At 42.1% G+C, this 17,440-nt stretch overlaps 1 protein-coding gene across 2 annotated transcripts in view; it reads right to left on the reverse strand.

The window, feature by feature from the left end:
* Positions 1–13,747, reverse strand: part of nrg3a (neuregulin 3a) — a 394,622-nt gene extending 380,875 nt beyond the window's left edge. For both annotated transcript variants that reach the window (XM_014154879.3, XM_014154878.3), the window contains exon 1: positions 11,340–13,747. In XM_014154879.3, the coding sequence (XP_014010354.3) occupies positions 11,340–12,069 (730 nt within the window). In that variant the 5' untranslated portion in view covers positions 12,070–13,747. The remainder of the gene's footprint in view (positions 1–11,339) is intronic.
* Between the last annotated feature and the right edge of the window lie 3,693 nt (positions 13,748–17,440).

Consider the following 17,440-nt stretch of genomic DNA (forward strand, 5'->3'; position numbering starts at 1 on the left):
TGCATAGAGGAGTTCTGTATCTATAATTCTTAAAATAATTGTTATGTTTTTTGTGAACGTTTATCGTGAGTAATTTAGTAAATTCACCGGAAGTTTGCGGGGGGTATGCTAGTTCTGAACGTCACATGCTAATGTAAAAAGCTGTTTTTTGATATAAATATGAACTTGATTGAACAAAACATGCATGTATTGTATAACATAATGTCCTAGGCGTGTCATCTGATGAAGATCATCAAAGGTTAGTGCTGCATTTAGCTGTGGTTTTGTTTATTGTGACATTATATGCTAGCTTGAAAAATGGGTGTATGATTATTTCTGGCTGGGTACTCTGCTGACATAATCTAATGTTTTGCTTTCGCTGTAAAGCCTTTTTGAAATCGGACAGTGTGGTTAGATAAAGGAGAGTCTTGTCTTTAAAATGCTGTAAAATAGTCATATGTTTGAAAAATTGAAGTTTTTGTATTTTTGAGGAATTTGTAATTCGCGCCACGCCTATCATTGGATATTGGAGCAGGTGTTCCGCTAGCGGAACGTCTAGATGTAAGAGGTTAATAAATTTTAGAATAAGACTGTAACGTAACAAAATGTGGAAATAGTTAAGTGGTCTGAATACATTCTCAGTGCACTGTATTCATGTTACATCTGGTGTCACCCTGAATGATGTCCCCACACCTCACTCATAGTGCTCTTGTTCCAGTGTAGCACCCACCCATCTACACACTCCTTGAGCTAGGCCTATATAGCCTACTATCAATAACTGATAGAGATAGGTAGGCAGACCAGTTAATAATCATATCTTGTTAGTCTAACTGATGAACCAGCTCAATGGTAGATTAGACTGAAGCCATGTCTGATGGCCCAGCTTTGATTCAACATGTACTTTGATCTAATTCCAAAATCTCTGTGCATTTTCAAATTCACAGCGTGTCACATTTTGCAAAGCAGTCTGGGAAAAATCTCAGAAATTCTGACTTTGGCAATGACTTTACCCATGCAAACCTTCTTTCAACATTTCCTTCTGAACACTGCAATACAAGGTATTGCATTGATATTTAATACCAAGGACCAAAATATTTTGGATCATGATTCTAGGAATATACTGATAAACATAACATGATGATTTGACCGCCAAACCCCAAACAAGGGGCATGTCCAAGAATTGTAATTCTGCCCATAAATCCTCTTAGAGGTGGGAAGCAATCAGATTTCAAGGATGAGCAGTGAATCCCAGCTTTCACTAGTCTGGGTGTCACAACTGGGTCACAACTAGGCCACCCCATCCCCACCCTGTCGGTACACACGCAAACACACACACACATACACACACATTCAAACACACACACACACACAATCAGGCAAGCATGCACAGTACACTCTTAAATATGTCATTTATTGAAAAGGTTAATGTTCACTATCGCTGTACTGTAGCTGGATGGGGTTCAGTACATTGAATTGCCTAAGTCCTCATGAAAGGGAATAGGCCCACCAAACATGGGAATGGGCTCACCTTAATCTTAGACTAGAGGCACCAGGATTGAAGAGTTCCTAATAAATCTTGTTTATAGGCCCCATCAGATCCTAAATGGCTCTGATTCCACTTCGGACTGTCAAATCAATAGAATACAACAGTAAATGATCTCAGTGAAACATGGGCTAATGGAAGGTATTCCAGGGCGTGTTCTCAGAGTATGCGCAGATCAGCTGGCAGGCATATTTACTGTCATTTTCAACCTCTCCTTGTCCCAGTCTGTAATCCCCACATGTCTTAAAATGACGTCATGCCACAATGACTACTACCCTGTGGCACTCACATCTGTGATCATGAAGTGCTTTGAAAGGCTGTTTATGGCACATCTCAACTCTATCATCCCAGACACCTTAGATCCACTCCAATTTGCATACCGCCCCAACAGATCCATAGACGACGCAATCTCAATTGCTCTTCACACTGCTCTCACCCACCTACAGTGCCTTCAGAAAGTATTTATACCCCTTGATTTATTCCACATTTTGTTGTGTCACAGCCTTAATTCGAAATGGATTAAATATATGTTTTTTCTCACCCATCTAACGCACAATACACCATAGTTACAAAGTTAACAAATTTAGCAAATTTATTGAAAATTAAATCCCAAAATATCTCATTTACATAAGTATTCGCACATGGTCATGTTAGAATCACCTTTGGCAGCGATTACAGCTGTGAGTCTTTCTAGGTAGGTCTCTAAGTGGATTGTACAATATTTGCACATTATTCTTTAAAAAATGACTCAAGCTCTGTCAAGTTGCTTGTTGATCATTGCTAGACAGCCATTTTCAAGTCTTGACATAGATTTTCAAGCTGATTTAAGACAAACTGTAAGTAGGCCACTCAGGAACTTTCAATGTCATCTTGGTAAGCAACTCCAGTGTATATTTGGCCCTGTGTGTTAGGTTATTGTCCTGCTGAAAGGTGAATTTGTCCCCCAGCGCATGATGGAAAGCAGACTAAACCAGGATTTCCTCTAGGATTTTGCCTGTGCTTAGCTCTATTCCATTTATTTTTATGCAAAAAAAAAACTCCCTAGTCCTTGCCGATGACAAGCATACCCATAACATGATACAGCCATCACCATACTTGAAAATACAGTATGAAGAGTGGTACTCAGTGATGTGTTGTGTTGGATTAGCCCATAACATACTGCACAGTAACGCTATGTATTCAGGACATAAAGTTCATTGCTTTGCCAATGTTTTTTTGCAGTTTTACTTTAGTGCCTTATTGCAAACAGGATGCATGTTTTGGAATATTTTTATTATGTCAGGCTTCCTTATTTTCACTCTGTCAATTAGGTTAGTATTACGGAGTAACTACAATGTTGTTGATCCATCTTTAGTTCTCTCCTCTGTAACTGTTTTAAAGTCAACATTGAAATCCCTGAGCGGTTTGTTGATCTATCCTCAGTTTTCTCCTATCACAGCCATTAAACGCTGTAACTGTTTTAAAGTCACCATTGGCCTCATGGTGAAATCCCTGAGCGGTTTCTTTCCTCTCCGGCAACTTTGTTTGGAAGGACACCTGTATCATTGTAGTGACTGGGTCATGTTAAATCATGTTAAACACTATCCATGCAACTTATTATGTAACTTGCTAAGCAAATATTTACTGCTGAACTTGTCATAACAAAGGGGTTGAATACTTATTTACTCAAGACATTTCAGCTTTTCATTTTGTATTAATTTATAAACATAATTCCACTTTCACCTTATGGGGTATTGTGTGTATGCCAGTGACAAAATCTCAATTTAATCAATTTTAAATTCAGGCAGTAACACAACAAAATGTGAAAAAGTCAAGGGGCGTTAAAACTTTCTGAAGGCACTGTAGATAAGAGGAATACCTACAGCACAGCGTAAGCTTAGGACCCTGGAACTGAACACCTCCCTCTGCAACTGGATCCTGGACTTCCTGACGGGCCAACCCCAGGTGATGAGAGTAGGCAACATCCCCTCCGCCACGCTGACACTCAACACGGGGGCTCCACAGGGGTGTGTGCTTAGTCTCTTCCTGTACTCCTTGTTCACCCACGACTGCGTGTGCCACGCACGACACTACGGTGGTAGTCCTGATCACCGGCGACGATGAGACAGCTTAGAGGGAGGAGGTCAGTGACCTGGCAGTGTGGTGGCGGGACAACAACCTCTCCCTCAACGCCAGTAAGACCAAGGAGCTAATCGTGGACTACAGGAAATGGGGGTGGGTGAGCAAGCCCCCATCCACATCGATGGGGCTGTAGTGGAGCTCGTCAAGAGCTTCAAGTTCCTCGTGTCCAAATCACTAAGGACTTAAAATGTTCCATTCCCACGAGCACAGTTGTGAAGAAGGCGTGACAGTGCCTCTTCCCCCTCATGAGGTTGAAAAGGTTTGGCATGGACCCTCAAATCCTCAAAAAGTTCTACAGCTGCACCATTGAGAGCATCTTGACTGGCTGCATCACTTCTTAGTATGGCAACAGCACCGCTCTCGATCACATGGCGCTACAGAGGGGGGTGCGGACAGCCCAATACATCACTAGGGACGAGCTCCCTGCCATCCAGGACCTCTATATCAGGAGTTGTGAAAGGAAGGTCCAGATAATTGTTAAAGACTCCAGCCACCCAAGCCGTAGACTGTTCTCTCGGGTTTATGCACGTCAAGAGGTACCGCTGCATCAAGTCTGAGACCAACAGGCTCTTGAACAGCTTTTATCCCCAAGACATAAGACTGCTAAGTAGCTAACAGAATGGTTACACAGACTATCTGAGTTGACCATTGTATTTTATTTGTATTTTGCGCACACTCACAGGACTCTACACACTCACGCACACTGGCACTCCAACACACACATAACATGAACACCCATTTTAACTGACTCTACAGACATACACACACACACTCACATATAATCATTACTTATGGTGCTGCTACTCTGTTTATCATTTACCCCCATACATATCTATTTCTATCACTCCAGTATCATGCACATTGTAAATATGCTATTGGAACTGACCCTGTATATAACTTCTTACTTTCTCTTGGTCTTCTTATTTCTTGTTTTTGTTCTACTTGATGTTATTTTTTATGTTAATTGGGGCTTGCAAGAAAGGCATTTCACTGTACTTGTGCATGTGACATTAGAACTTGGAACTGTATATGTGAAACTAACAGGTTCGTATTTCACTTGAAAAACAACACACTTGTTTGATGAGTATTGTATGAAAAATGGCTTATTCATAGATTCTAATAAGTCGCAACATTTCAATGAACATATTACCCAGTCTTATACGGTACAGAATACTGTCTATCAATACAATCCCAATCACTGGGATGCTTGTAACCGCATCATGGGTGTGACTAATGATAGGTGCATAATTCTGTTTAGCTGCTCCTCCAGAGTGATGAGAAATTAATCTGGATTAAGGATGGCTTGAGTAAAAAGTAATCTAGCATAGTGCCAGTGAACGATGCTAAAGCATGGCTGCTTGACACCCTGATTCAATATTCAATGCCTGAGACAAAGTAACATCCCTTTCAAATTGTATTAGGGGAGAGTGGGGTAAGTTGAGCCAAAGGGGTAAATTAAGCCACCCTTGTTTCTAGGAAACCATACACAAAATGTATCTTATGACCAAATATTTAGGAAGAGGTCATCATTTCAGGGTGTCTGTGAAGGAAGATACCACATGGAAAAAGTGGTAAGCAAGTTAGATCCAAAAAACTGATTTTCAAGAAGTTAAATTAATTTATTGTGTTAGAGGTTTCATGATGCTTGTATCAACATCAAAGTAGATACTTTTAAGATGGTTCTATACATCAGTTTGGGTCTCTATAAGTTTCAATATGAGGTCCTCAACCTAGCATGAATGTGTATCCTTATAGCAGTGTGGGCTAATATAGTCAAAATGTTTGCCTTGGGACTGAGTCAATCGCCATGGGGTAAGTTGAGCCAACAGTTGAGCCAATGGCAAGATGAGCAAATTGAAGTGTTTTCTTCTCAGGTGTAATGGAAGGCATTATTCCCGGTATATGAGGTAACAAGAGCCGATGTTAAAAGTGTAAAAAAAAAAAGTACCAAGTGTTTGGTAGTTGTTAAGCCTTTGTTAAAATATGTTTAAAAATTATTAAAAGACAAAAAAGCTATTGTGATTGTGTTGAATTGCATTTGGGAAATTAAGATAGGTATGGTTTTAAAAAGGTAGTGGTAATATTTAATTCAGTTCAGACATTTGTGGCCAGCTTAATTTACCCTGTCCCACGGCTAAATGTATCCCTATACCTGGGGTAAATTGTGCCAAGAGTCAAATTTTTTGGGACAAACTGTGTTTTAAAAACTGTCAAGTTTACATGAACTCTGATTATTTCCAGGGATACACATCCTGCTGAAAATATATTTAGATATCTTTGTTAGAAATAATACTGTATTAAATTTAACCTACCCCCACTGTAGAAAGGCCACCTGAATATATACTATCTAAATGGCAGAGGTAATTGGGCCCGACAAGTAGACAAGTAATCCTAGCAAATATACACTTACACACCCTCTTGTCAAGTCAATAGAAACATGTCCCTCTGCGGGTAGCACATCCTTCTAGAACTGGAAAATAACCAGATAAAGACTTATGTAGGAACTGCACTGACTTTAGTTGTGTTCTTTATAGTTTTATTTATACTGAACAAAAATATAAACGCAACATGCAACAATTTCAACGGTTTAAATGAGTTACAGTACAGTTCATGTAAGGAAATCAGTCAATAGAAATACATTCATTATGCCCTAATCTATGGATTTTACATGACTGGCCAGGGGCGCAGCCATGGGTGGGCCTGGAAGGGCATAGGCCCACCAATTTGGGAGCCTGGCCCACCTACTGGGGAGTCAGGCCCAGCCAATCAGAATGAGTTTTTCCACACAAAAGGGCTTTATTACAGACATAAATACTCCTCAGTTTCATCAGCTGTCCAGGTGGCTGGTATCAGACGATGTGGAGGTCCTGGGCTGGCGTGGTTACACATGGTCTGCTGTTTTGAGGCCAGTTGGACGTACTGCCAAATTCTCTAAAACGACGTTGGAGGCAGCTTATGGTGGATAAATTAACATTCAATTCTCTGGCATCAACTCTGGTGGACATTGCTGGAGTCAGCATGCCAATTGCCCGCTCCCTCAAAACTTGAGACATCTGTGGGATTATTGTGTCCTTTTATTGTCCCCAGCACAAGGTGCACATGTGTAAGGATCATGCTGTTTAATCAGCTTCTTGATATGCCACACCTGTCAGGTGGATGGATTATCTTGGCAAAGGAGGAGAAATGCTCACTAACAGGAATGTAAACAAATTTGTGCACAAAATGTGAGACAAATAAGCTTTTTGTGCGTATAGAAATGTCTGGTATCTTTTATTTCAGCTCATGAAACATGGGGTGAACACTTCACATGTTGCATTTATATTTTTGTTCAGTACATTCACATTCAGAATCTATTATGTAAAGGACAAAAGTCTCAGTGTAAGCACCTTTCGTTTAAATGAATGAATGTGTGATAAGATAGGTAGTACATTAATTAGGATAATCCAGTAAAGATAGGTAGTACATTAATTAGGATAATTCAATAAATACCTAAAGCAAATCTAAATGTAATTGATAGTTAAGGAAAATATGCCCTTTTGAAATTGCGAACAATGTGTGGGAGGATGGAAGATTGGATATAGGAAGGAGGGGGGAGTGGGATTAGAGTTGGCTGCTGCAGTATGCTGGAAAAGTGGCATTTTCCATGGGATATCCATCACTGGGGCCTAATGGTTTTCAGGAGCACTTGCTCGTGAAATGGCATTCTTAAAATGGTTAATTAATAAATGAATGTGTGATGAATGGCTCCTGTTGTTTTCTTTGCTTATGAAATAATACAACATTTTTACTGACTCTAATGATCAAAGAGTACACTTAATTCCAATCTAGTAAATTCTGATTACTTTGGACACCATCAGAAGACAGACAAGGGAATTGAGTTTGTATGCATTACTAATTTGATGTATTGCTCTGCTTTGTGTAATTCAAGGATCATAATAGACAACGTGACAAAGTTGATTGATCACTGCAAGAAAATCCCTCCTGCACAAATCAATAGGCTATGGTGATCCAACGACCAGAGTCTAGGACAGCAGAGTGGATTGAACTGGGAGAGCATAACATTGTTGTTTTCAGATTCATTCAGTCTTGATACAGTAGATAGTAAGGCCAAGACGATACCAGTATCATAATACTCGTTAGTACCATTGCAAGGAAACTAAACACAAAGTGGATTTCACTTATTTAAGAAACAGCACTAATGTTGGAAAGAAACTTCATTACGTTTGTCGTCCAGAGTCACATTTATTTATTTTCCAAAGCTGTAGCACACAATATTTTACATACAGCAGGATTTTAAAGGACCAAAGAGTTTGGTCGGCTTTGTGTTTTCATATTTTTGTAAAGTAAAAAATATTGCGATACTGGTATTGTCACAGCCCTAGTAAATAGGCTATGGGCAATTTCACGGTAACAGAATTGCTCAGATGTTTCACTTAAAATGTATCCCATTCAAAAAACATTGATTTCAAAGTTTAACAAACCCTAGTGTGCTCTACTGTGTACAGTACTGAACTCTACTTTACTGTACTGAGCTGTCCAAACTTGAGAACCCAGCTGTGTTTTGTGACTGCTATGACTTCCCATTGTAGCCAATTGAAATGCAGAAATCCTATTACCGATTTTTCAGAAATTCGAATACCGATTTGGTAACGGAATTGATCAGTAAAAACACTAACTATATAATTGATATGTCTACCTTTACTTTTGTGAACTTTCATTATCCTCCATCATTTACATTTGAGTAATTTAGCAGAAACTCTTATCCAGAGTGACTCACAGTAGTGAATGCACACGTTTTCGTACTGGTCCCCATGAGGGAGAATTTCAAGGCTCAAGGCAATGTTTCCTAACCTTACAGAAGGCAGAAACATTTCTACAAAACTATAAGTGTTAATATCAGTTGGCAGATGTCTATGTGCAAATCCGTGTTAATGTGGTGGTTTCCTATGAAATGACATTCAAATTATATTCAGCCCACATTTGTTTCAGGCCTGGGTTTTATTTGAATGTTACCACCCACAAGCATGGCATTGTTTATTGCAGAAACAGCTGCAAAGTTATTCCTCTACGTGACTGAGATGAGCCAAATAGCCTTGTGTCCACTTGGCTGCCTGAGCCATGGAGCTAATAAAAATAGGGGGTGCAAACTTATGATTTTTCACCTTCACTTTTTCTGCCAGAAAATGATCGTAATACGTTGGATAATTTGTCAATTTTGACATATTTTTTAGCTAGTCTGTATTAAAAAAACCTATATAACAATTTTATAAATGGTATAATTGTGTGATATGATAGCATTTTGCAAACCCGCTCCCCCCAATCACCCCAAAATGAATGGTTTTGACCACAAAAGTTTTGTTTCACTACACATTCCATTGCTTTGATTGGTGTAACGTTAACTAAAAACCACAAATGTCTATCCAGATAATAAAAAGACACCCGCAAATGAAAATTCAAGGAACATAGTTACATGTCATTTGTGCCATGCATGAGCAAAATAATTGTAAACTATCATGCCACTTCCCCTGTAAGAACCATGAGTATGTGGTGAATTGACGTTGCTGTACCGTAGCCGAAGCCTGCCAGCAAACTACCAAAGATTGCACTGTAGAAATTACAATGTAGAAAAATGCATATCAGCTATCTTTCAAAAGTTACCCATATAACCAGAGCTATAACTTACTATTTCTATAGCAGATTCGCAGCTGCAATTTATGGAAGATGCCAAAACTTTGGAGATAAGTCAAAGATAGGCCAGTGGTTTCCATCAGTGGCAAAGTTTTCCATAAATCAATGCTTACGACAAATCCAGCTCCAGATCCAGGTACATTAGCTCCAGAACCAGCCATAGAGCCAGCTAGCTAATCATTTGAATATGATGTAGTTAAAAAAAACAGCAACAACAGATATTATTAGCTAGCTAGATAAGGTTGGCAAGACAGCTTGCTAGCTAGCTAGATAAGGTTAGCATGCTACTGTAGCTAGCTACACTGACAGATGTTCATCAACTCCACGTGGAAATTTGTTGAACATACATTTCTTAAAAGAGAATATGGAATCCAGTGAGGATGCTGACAGTAATCTTCCCGGAAAGCAAAATGATGCAAGAACCTCTCATTAGATCAATCCATCACACTGGATAATTTATTCCTGCAGCTTTTACCCTTCCATAAGGGGAGTTACCAGCCACAACCACAACCAACATCACTATCCCCGCCTTTCATCCATAAAGAACTTTAGACTTTTTTTAATTTCACATTGGAAACTGCACATTATACAACAACTCAGGATTCTATCACACAGGTTTTTATTGTCTTAATTCAAAAAGAGGCTGAATGGCTGTGTGCTCATTGTTATACACCTGTCAGCAAAGGGTGTGGATGAAATAACCAAATCCACCAATTTGAAGGGGTTCCACAGTTCCAACAAGTAATTTCATCAAATTTCTGCCATGCTTGAGCTTCCTCGGTCAACTGTAAGTGCTGTAATTGTGAAGTGGAAATGTCTAGGAGCAACAACAGGCAGCCGCGAAGTGGTAGGCCACACAAGCTCACAGAACAGGACCATCGAGTGCTGAAGCGCGTAGCGTGTATACATCATCTGTCCTCGGTTGCAACACTCACTACCAAGTTCCAAACTGCATCTGGATGCAACGTCAGCACAATAACTGTTTGTCGGGAGCTTCATGAAATGGGTTTCCATGGCCGAGCAGCCGCACACAAGCCTAAGATCACCATGCGCAATGCCAAGCATCGGCTGGAGTGGTGTAAAGCTCGCCACCATTGGACTCTGGAGCAGTGAATCACACTTCACAATCTGGCAGTCCGATGGACGAATCTGGGTTTGGCGGATGCAGGAGAACGCTACCAGCTCCAATGAATAGTACCAACTGTAAAGTTTGGTGGAAAAGGAATAATGATCTGGGGCTGATTTTCATTCCAGGCACTTAGTTCCAGTGAAGGGAAATCTTAACACTACAGCATACAATAACACTATAGACGATTCTGTGATTCCAACTTAGTGGCAACAGTTTGGGGAAGGCCCTTTCCTGTTTCAGCATGACAATGCCCCCGTGCACAAACTGAGGTCTATACAGAAATGGTTTGTCGAGATTGGTGTGGAAGAACTTGACTGGCCTGCGCTTAGCCGTGACCTCAACCCCATCGAACACCTTTGGGATGAATTGGAATGCCGACTGCGAGCCAGGCCTAATCGCCCAACATCAGTGCCCGACCTCACTAATGCTCTTGTGGCTGAATGGAAGCAAGTCCCCGCAGCAATGTTCCAACATCTAATGGAAGGCCTTCCCAGAAGAGTGGGACCAACTCCATATTAATGCCCATGATTTTGGAATGAGATGAGCGATGGGCAGGTGTCCACATACGTTCAACATCTCATTCCAATATATATATATATATATATATATATATATATATATATATATATATATATATATATATATATATATATATATATATATATATATATAAATAAATAAAAACTAATGGTAAATCACCCAACCAAGGCACATTTGACTTTTTTTCTAGATTTGCAACACAAAACCAGCCAATGTCTGGAAGTATTTAAATGTCTTGATTCAAAAAAGAGTTAATCGCAAATTAGAAAGAAATAGTGACTAGTCAGTACCATAGCTTCTTCTCAAACCAAGCAGTAATTACAGATAGTGGTGACTCACGTGTTTTTCGGTTCACATGGGTCCATGTGGGAGTGGAGGCAGGCCTCCCCGTGGTGTGCTCGTGGGTCCACATTTGTGTGGAGTCGTGCAGCACAGTGGGGTTAGAAGGTTTAGGGCTGGAGGTGGTAAAAGTGGAGGCGGCGACTGGTGCGACAGTGGTTGTGGTAATAAGGGGGCCTTGTGGTCCTCCACCCCCAGAGTTGCCTTGGCGCTGTGTGGTGCTGCGAGGTGTAACCTGGCTGCCTGATGCACCACCCACCCTGGCTGTAGTAGTGGTGCCACCAGGGTGGTTGGCAACGACAGTTCGAGTTCTGCCCCTCACTGCCGTGACGGTGGTTGAGGTGGGGTTGGCCAAGGTAGTAATGGTTGCCGTGGTGGTGGTACTGGTGGTGTCTGAGTTCTTGGGCAAGGCGCTGGGCTTGGAGAGATGGGGGGGAAACATGGGGTCCTGTCCTATACCCTTGGCGTCCACCAGGTCTGTGGGCACGTAGTCCCTAACAGAGCCCACCACAATCCATTTGAGCAGCATCAGGCTTAGTCCCAAGCCAATGAAGCCTATGAGCAGAGGGACAACACATAGCCATGTCTGCTGGCGGGGCCACAGGGTGCAGCCTCCACAGCGCAGGCGCCCTGGTTCTTGGGCTTGGACCTGCTCTCGCTCCCCACTCCCCTCTGGACACTCCTCCAGGATCACCGCCCCGGATGTGACTGCTCCGGAGCTCTCGCTCATCCTGCACGCGGCTTAGCAAGGGTTAACCTTGGGGCCAGGCGCGTGACGGGCATGGGCAGCACGAGGCAGAATGGCAGTCGACAATGCTGGACATCAAGAAGGAAACACACGCAACAAGATGCTCACAAACGCATACACACACACACACACACACACAGAGACACACACATACAGATACGTACAAACAAACACACTCAGACACTCTCAGAGACGCACAACAGAGGTGGAAAAAGCCAATGTAGATGCGTTGGAACTTGGAATGATCTTTAGTCCAGTTGAAATCCTGCCCAAAAGCGACCAAGACTTCCAACTCCAAGGACGATCCAGACAAAATAGATGAAGAGGAGAATAGAATAGCCCTCTTTATTTCACACTCTTTCTCATTCCCTCGGTCAATATTCCAAGATGGGGCGTTTGGGTTATCGATGCTGATGAGAAAAACTTACAGGGGCTGTTCTGAATCCCTCACCTACAGTAAGTAGGCAAGGCAGACAGGATCCTTGGGTTTCTGCAGCTATCTCTCCTTAGCTGAGTCAGCTACTCAGCCCCAGAAACAGAAACCTGTCCCTCCCGTCAGAGAGAAGAGAGATTTGCCCTGGGTGCGCTGTTGCTCCCTCTTCAGACCACCTGCTCTCTACAACATCCACAAAGGTACTCTCTTTTTATGCTTTTTTTAAATTCAGTTTTAGAGCAAAACCAAGCCAACTCCAAGTAATGAGTTGTTTGCTATTCTCCAGTGGGAAAAAAGACAGAATCCATTGATGGCAACGAGGAGAAAAAAACAACCCTGGAGCTTAGAGATAGAGAGAGAAAAGGATGGGTGAATGGTGGCAGTAAAGGGTGTTTCTGTCGTTTGCGATGCGTTGTCCCCTTCCTCTCCTACTGTAGCTCAGGTTCCCCAAGCTGTCCGCTCTCTGCCCCGCCGTGTCTGTGCACTGCTTGTTAATGCAGCAAAGAGCTAGAAACCTGCCCCTTATCCGCCAACTACATTCGTGTACTGAGAAAAAGAGAAGAGAGAGAGAAGATAGGATCCTCTCAGAAAAAGACAGTAAAGGAGATGTAGAAAGAGAGAGGGAGCCGTTGAAAACCACCCTGTACCACTCCTCTCCCCGCTCCTCTACTTCAGGTCCCTCTATGAGGAATGGCAGCCTTCCAGTCAATGTTGTGATTTGTTGCAGTTTTTGCTGTTTTTCGTCTCTCCAGGGATTGCTTCAGGATGATTAGAGATCTCCACAACAGACTCTTCGGCTTTACAGCCTGACCCTCCTGTGGTTTTAGCCAAGGATGCTGATCCAGCAGACCGGTGGCTCTGGTATTCGAATCAGGGAGACAGCTGCTTCCCTGCCCTGCTGCTGCCGATGCTGAGAGAGAGAGAGGGAGTGCAAATGAGAGAGAGAGAGAAAAAAGCAGGGACTGAGCAGAATGTGCACACTGGTGGAGCGAGAGGGAGAGAGAGACAGAGAGGAAGGGAAGTGAGAGAGAGAAACGAGGCTGCACCTGCTAGCTCCGCCAGCATTTGGAAGATTGCCCGCCTCTGAGAGAGAAAGAGGGAGGGGCAGAGGGAGAGAGACAGAGAGAGAGACAGAGAGAGAGACAGAGAGAGAGATGAAGAATGCATGCACAAATCCTGGGCAAAGCTCTGCAGTATTAGCAGACTGTCGCATGTTACCAGAACAGAACAGGCTGCATCTTAGTACCAGCAACACCGGCAGAGCATAGTCACAATGCAGGAGCTGTCACTGACTCACATAGCGCCTCCCAGTTATGTCTCTGAAACAAAGAGGGAATTGAAATTAAAGAGAGGAGGAAGGAAGGATGAGGCTGAGAGGGTAAGGGGGGTGGGGAGATATAGCTGAATAGAAAAGCATTGAAGAAGAAAGGGTTGTGACATGAAAGAAAAAGCATCATAACATTGATCAGTGGTTATCTGGGAGATGGTGGTTTTGGGGATAGACCAGAAGCCTATATTTCCAGTTATACTTATGTTGTTACGATGTCTGTCCTGCTATCCCCATCATGCATCCTCTTTCACAGGGCAATGATAACAACCAGTCACAAGGCTCCTCCTATGGGTCCCCAGGGGAATGTGGAGAGATAAGTTTTACACCTCTCAGACATGCACATATACCACCACGTTGTCTAACAAAGGCTGTTAAATGCCACTGCAGAGACAAATGTCAATACTGACACTGTCATACATAAAACGGACACAGCACCATACAGACCTATAAACACTTTCAGGTAATAAATAAAAATGAATTATTCATTCAACTATATGATTTACATAGTAAAATGCAGGTTTAAGTAGTATGTAAGATACTGTTGATTAACTACGTAGTGCCCTGTGTGTTGATAAAAAAAGTTGGTGTATTCTTTACTTTATTTCTGTCTTCAGTCGATGAGTCATTGTAACATGTTATCCAGTATACAACTCCCCCACATACTGTCTATCTGTTGTTTTCTATTCAGACTGTTAATGTATATCTTCAACTTTATTTTAATTCATTCTCTCAATAATTACAACAGCCATCTTGAATTACCAAGACAACCTAACAGTCAAGTAAGTGTACTGCATTCTGTACTGTCATGACAACGTAACATCATGCCAGAGAAATATGTCAATGTGTTGGTTGCATTTGTTGAAGCGTTTTTTGTTGCATTACAATTGGATATGCTTATGCAAGATGAAGTACCATATGAATTGACAATAAAGGCATCTCATCTCATCACATTTTATTATATTATATTGCAGCTAATAATAAATGAAGTCTCTTTAGGGTGCGACTTTTCACAAAGATTATTTGAGCCTTAAAAATGATTTCTCGATCCAGTTTAATGATTCAAATTATGTCCTTGGTGGCGCAGCATAGCTTTAATGTATCAAGATTTTGCCCAAAAATTGCTCTAGAACGATATTTACAAAGTTGTGTCTTTTGACCCGATCCACTACAGAGAGCCAATGGGAGAAGCCAGGGGATAAGTTGAGCACATTCCTCATTCTAAACACGAGTGTGTGCAAACCCTCCCAGCCTCTATTTATTCATCATTCATGTATCTAACCTAATGCTGCTCATTAATGGCTGACAGTACGCTACGTATTTGTACCTGTCTGATTTAGGACGCATCAAGCTGCCAGTTTACATCAACTCAATAATTAACCAGCCAGATACACATACTATACACACACACACACACACACACACACGCTTATAAGAAATCCCGCTACGCCCTCAGACGAACCATCAAACAGGCAAAGCGTCAACACAGGACTAAGATTGAATCCTACTACACCAACTCTGACTCTCGTCGGATGTGGCAGGGCTTGAAAAATGTTACGGACTACAAAGGGAAGCTCAGCCGTGAGCTGCCCAGTGACGCGAGCCTACCAGATGAGCTAAATGCCTTTTATGCTCCAGACGACTGTGTGATCACGCTCTCCGTAGTTGATGTGAGCAAGACCATTAAACAGGTCAACGCTCACAAAGCCGCTGGGCCAGACGGATTACCAGGACGCGCACTCAAAGCATGCACGGACCAACTGGCAAGTGTCTTCACTGACATTTTCAACCTCTCTCTGACGGAATCTGTAATACCTACATGTTTCAAACAGACCACCATAGTCCCTGTGCCCAAGAAAACCCCAACAGATCCACAGATGACGCAATCTCAATCGCACTCCACACTTCCCTTTCCCACCTGGACAAAAGAAACACCTATGTGAGAATAATGTTCATTGACTACAGCTCAGCGTTCAACACCATAGTGCCCTCAAAGCTCATCACTAAGCTAAGGACCCTGGGACTAAACACCTCCCTCTGCAACTGGATCCTGGACTTCCTGACGGGCCGCCTCCAAGTGGTAAGGGTAGGCAAGAACACACCAGCCAAACTGATCCTCATCACTGGTGCCCCTCAGGGGTGTGTGCTTAGTCTCCTCCTGTACTCCCGGTTTACCCACGACTGCGTGGCCAAGCACGACTTCAACACCATAATTAAGTTTGCTGACGACGCAACAGTGGTAGGCCGAAAACCGACAACGATGAAACAGCCTATAAATAGGAGGTCAGAGACCTGGCAGTGTGGTGCCAGGACAACAACCTCTCCCTCAATGTGAGCAAGACAAAGGAGCTGATCGTGGACTATAGGAAAAGGAGGGACGAACAGACCCCAATTTAACATCGACATGGCTGAAGTGGAGCAGGTAGAGAGTTTCAAGTTCCTTGGTGTCCACATCACCAATGAACTACCATGGTCCAAACACACCAAGACAGTTGTGAAGAGGGCACGACAACACATTTTCCCCCTCAGGAGACTGAAAAGATTTGGCATGGGTCACCAGATCCTCAAAAAGTTCTACAGCTGCACCATCGAGAGCATCCTGATCAGTTGCATCACCTCCTGGTATGGCAACTGCTCGGCATCTAACCGTAAGGCCCAGTACATCACTTACTGACATTCAGGACCTATATACTAGGCTGTGTCAGAGGAAGGCCCCCCCTTTGTTTTTACACTGCTGCTACTCGCTGTTTATTATGTATGCATAGTGACTTCACAAATTACCTAGACTAATCTTATTTTTTCCACTTCACTTTATTTAGTAAATATTTTCTTAACTCTATTTCTTGAAATGCATTGTTGATTAAGGGCTTGTAAGTAATCATTTCACGGTAATGTCGACACCTGTTGTATTCGGCGCATGTGACAAATAAAATGTGATTTTGACACACACACACACACAGACGTAGACGTACATACGCACAAACACATAAGTACTTTGTCCAGCAGCAGACACAGTAACGGGCATTTCACACAGTCCTGCCCCCGCTGATGCCTAGATGTCTTTTGACAATGCACATAAACACATTGCTAGTGCTTTCAAGCAGAAACCTGCCCCAGATCAAAAGCTGACAAGGAAAACTCAAGCAAATTTTAGCTCTCCAAAGATCCCATTAGGTTATTTGTCAAAACAGTTATGCAGCTGTGGTGTTACAAATTGTGTGCACGACAAAAGCTGTTTGTGAGTATGGAACATTTCTGGGATCTTTTATTTCAGCTCATGAAACATTGGAACAACACTTTACATGTTGCGTTTATATTTTATACATTTCAGTCAATTATAAGCTTGTATTAGTTTAAGTTCTTAAAATGTTAAAGTTATTTTGAAATAATTTGAGTGACATTGCAGCTTGAGCAGCAAACAACATTAACCTCAAGGAGTATATCTCAGTATTACATACATACATATCAACTTCAAGTTGTCTGAAATGACACTAATAACAATAAGTGTCATTGGTCTATTGACCCTGTGTGAGCAAGCATACGCCTTTCCCATAGCTTACAGTCATCTTTTTTGGAAGATGGTCATATCATGA

Source organism: Salmo salar, chromosome 18, assembly GCF_965601325.2.
Source record: "Salmo salar chromosome 18, fSalSal1, whole genome shotgun sequence".
In the NCBI taxonomy this organism is placed as follows: Eukaryota; Metazoa; Chordata; class Actinopteri; order Salmoniformes; family Salmonidae; genus Salmo; species Salmo salar.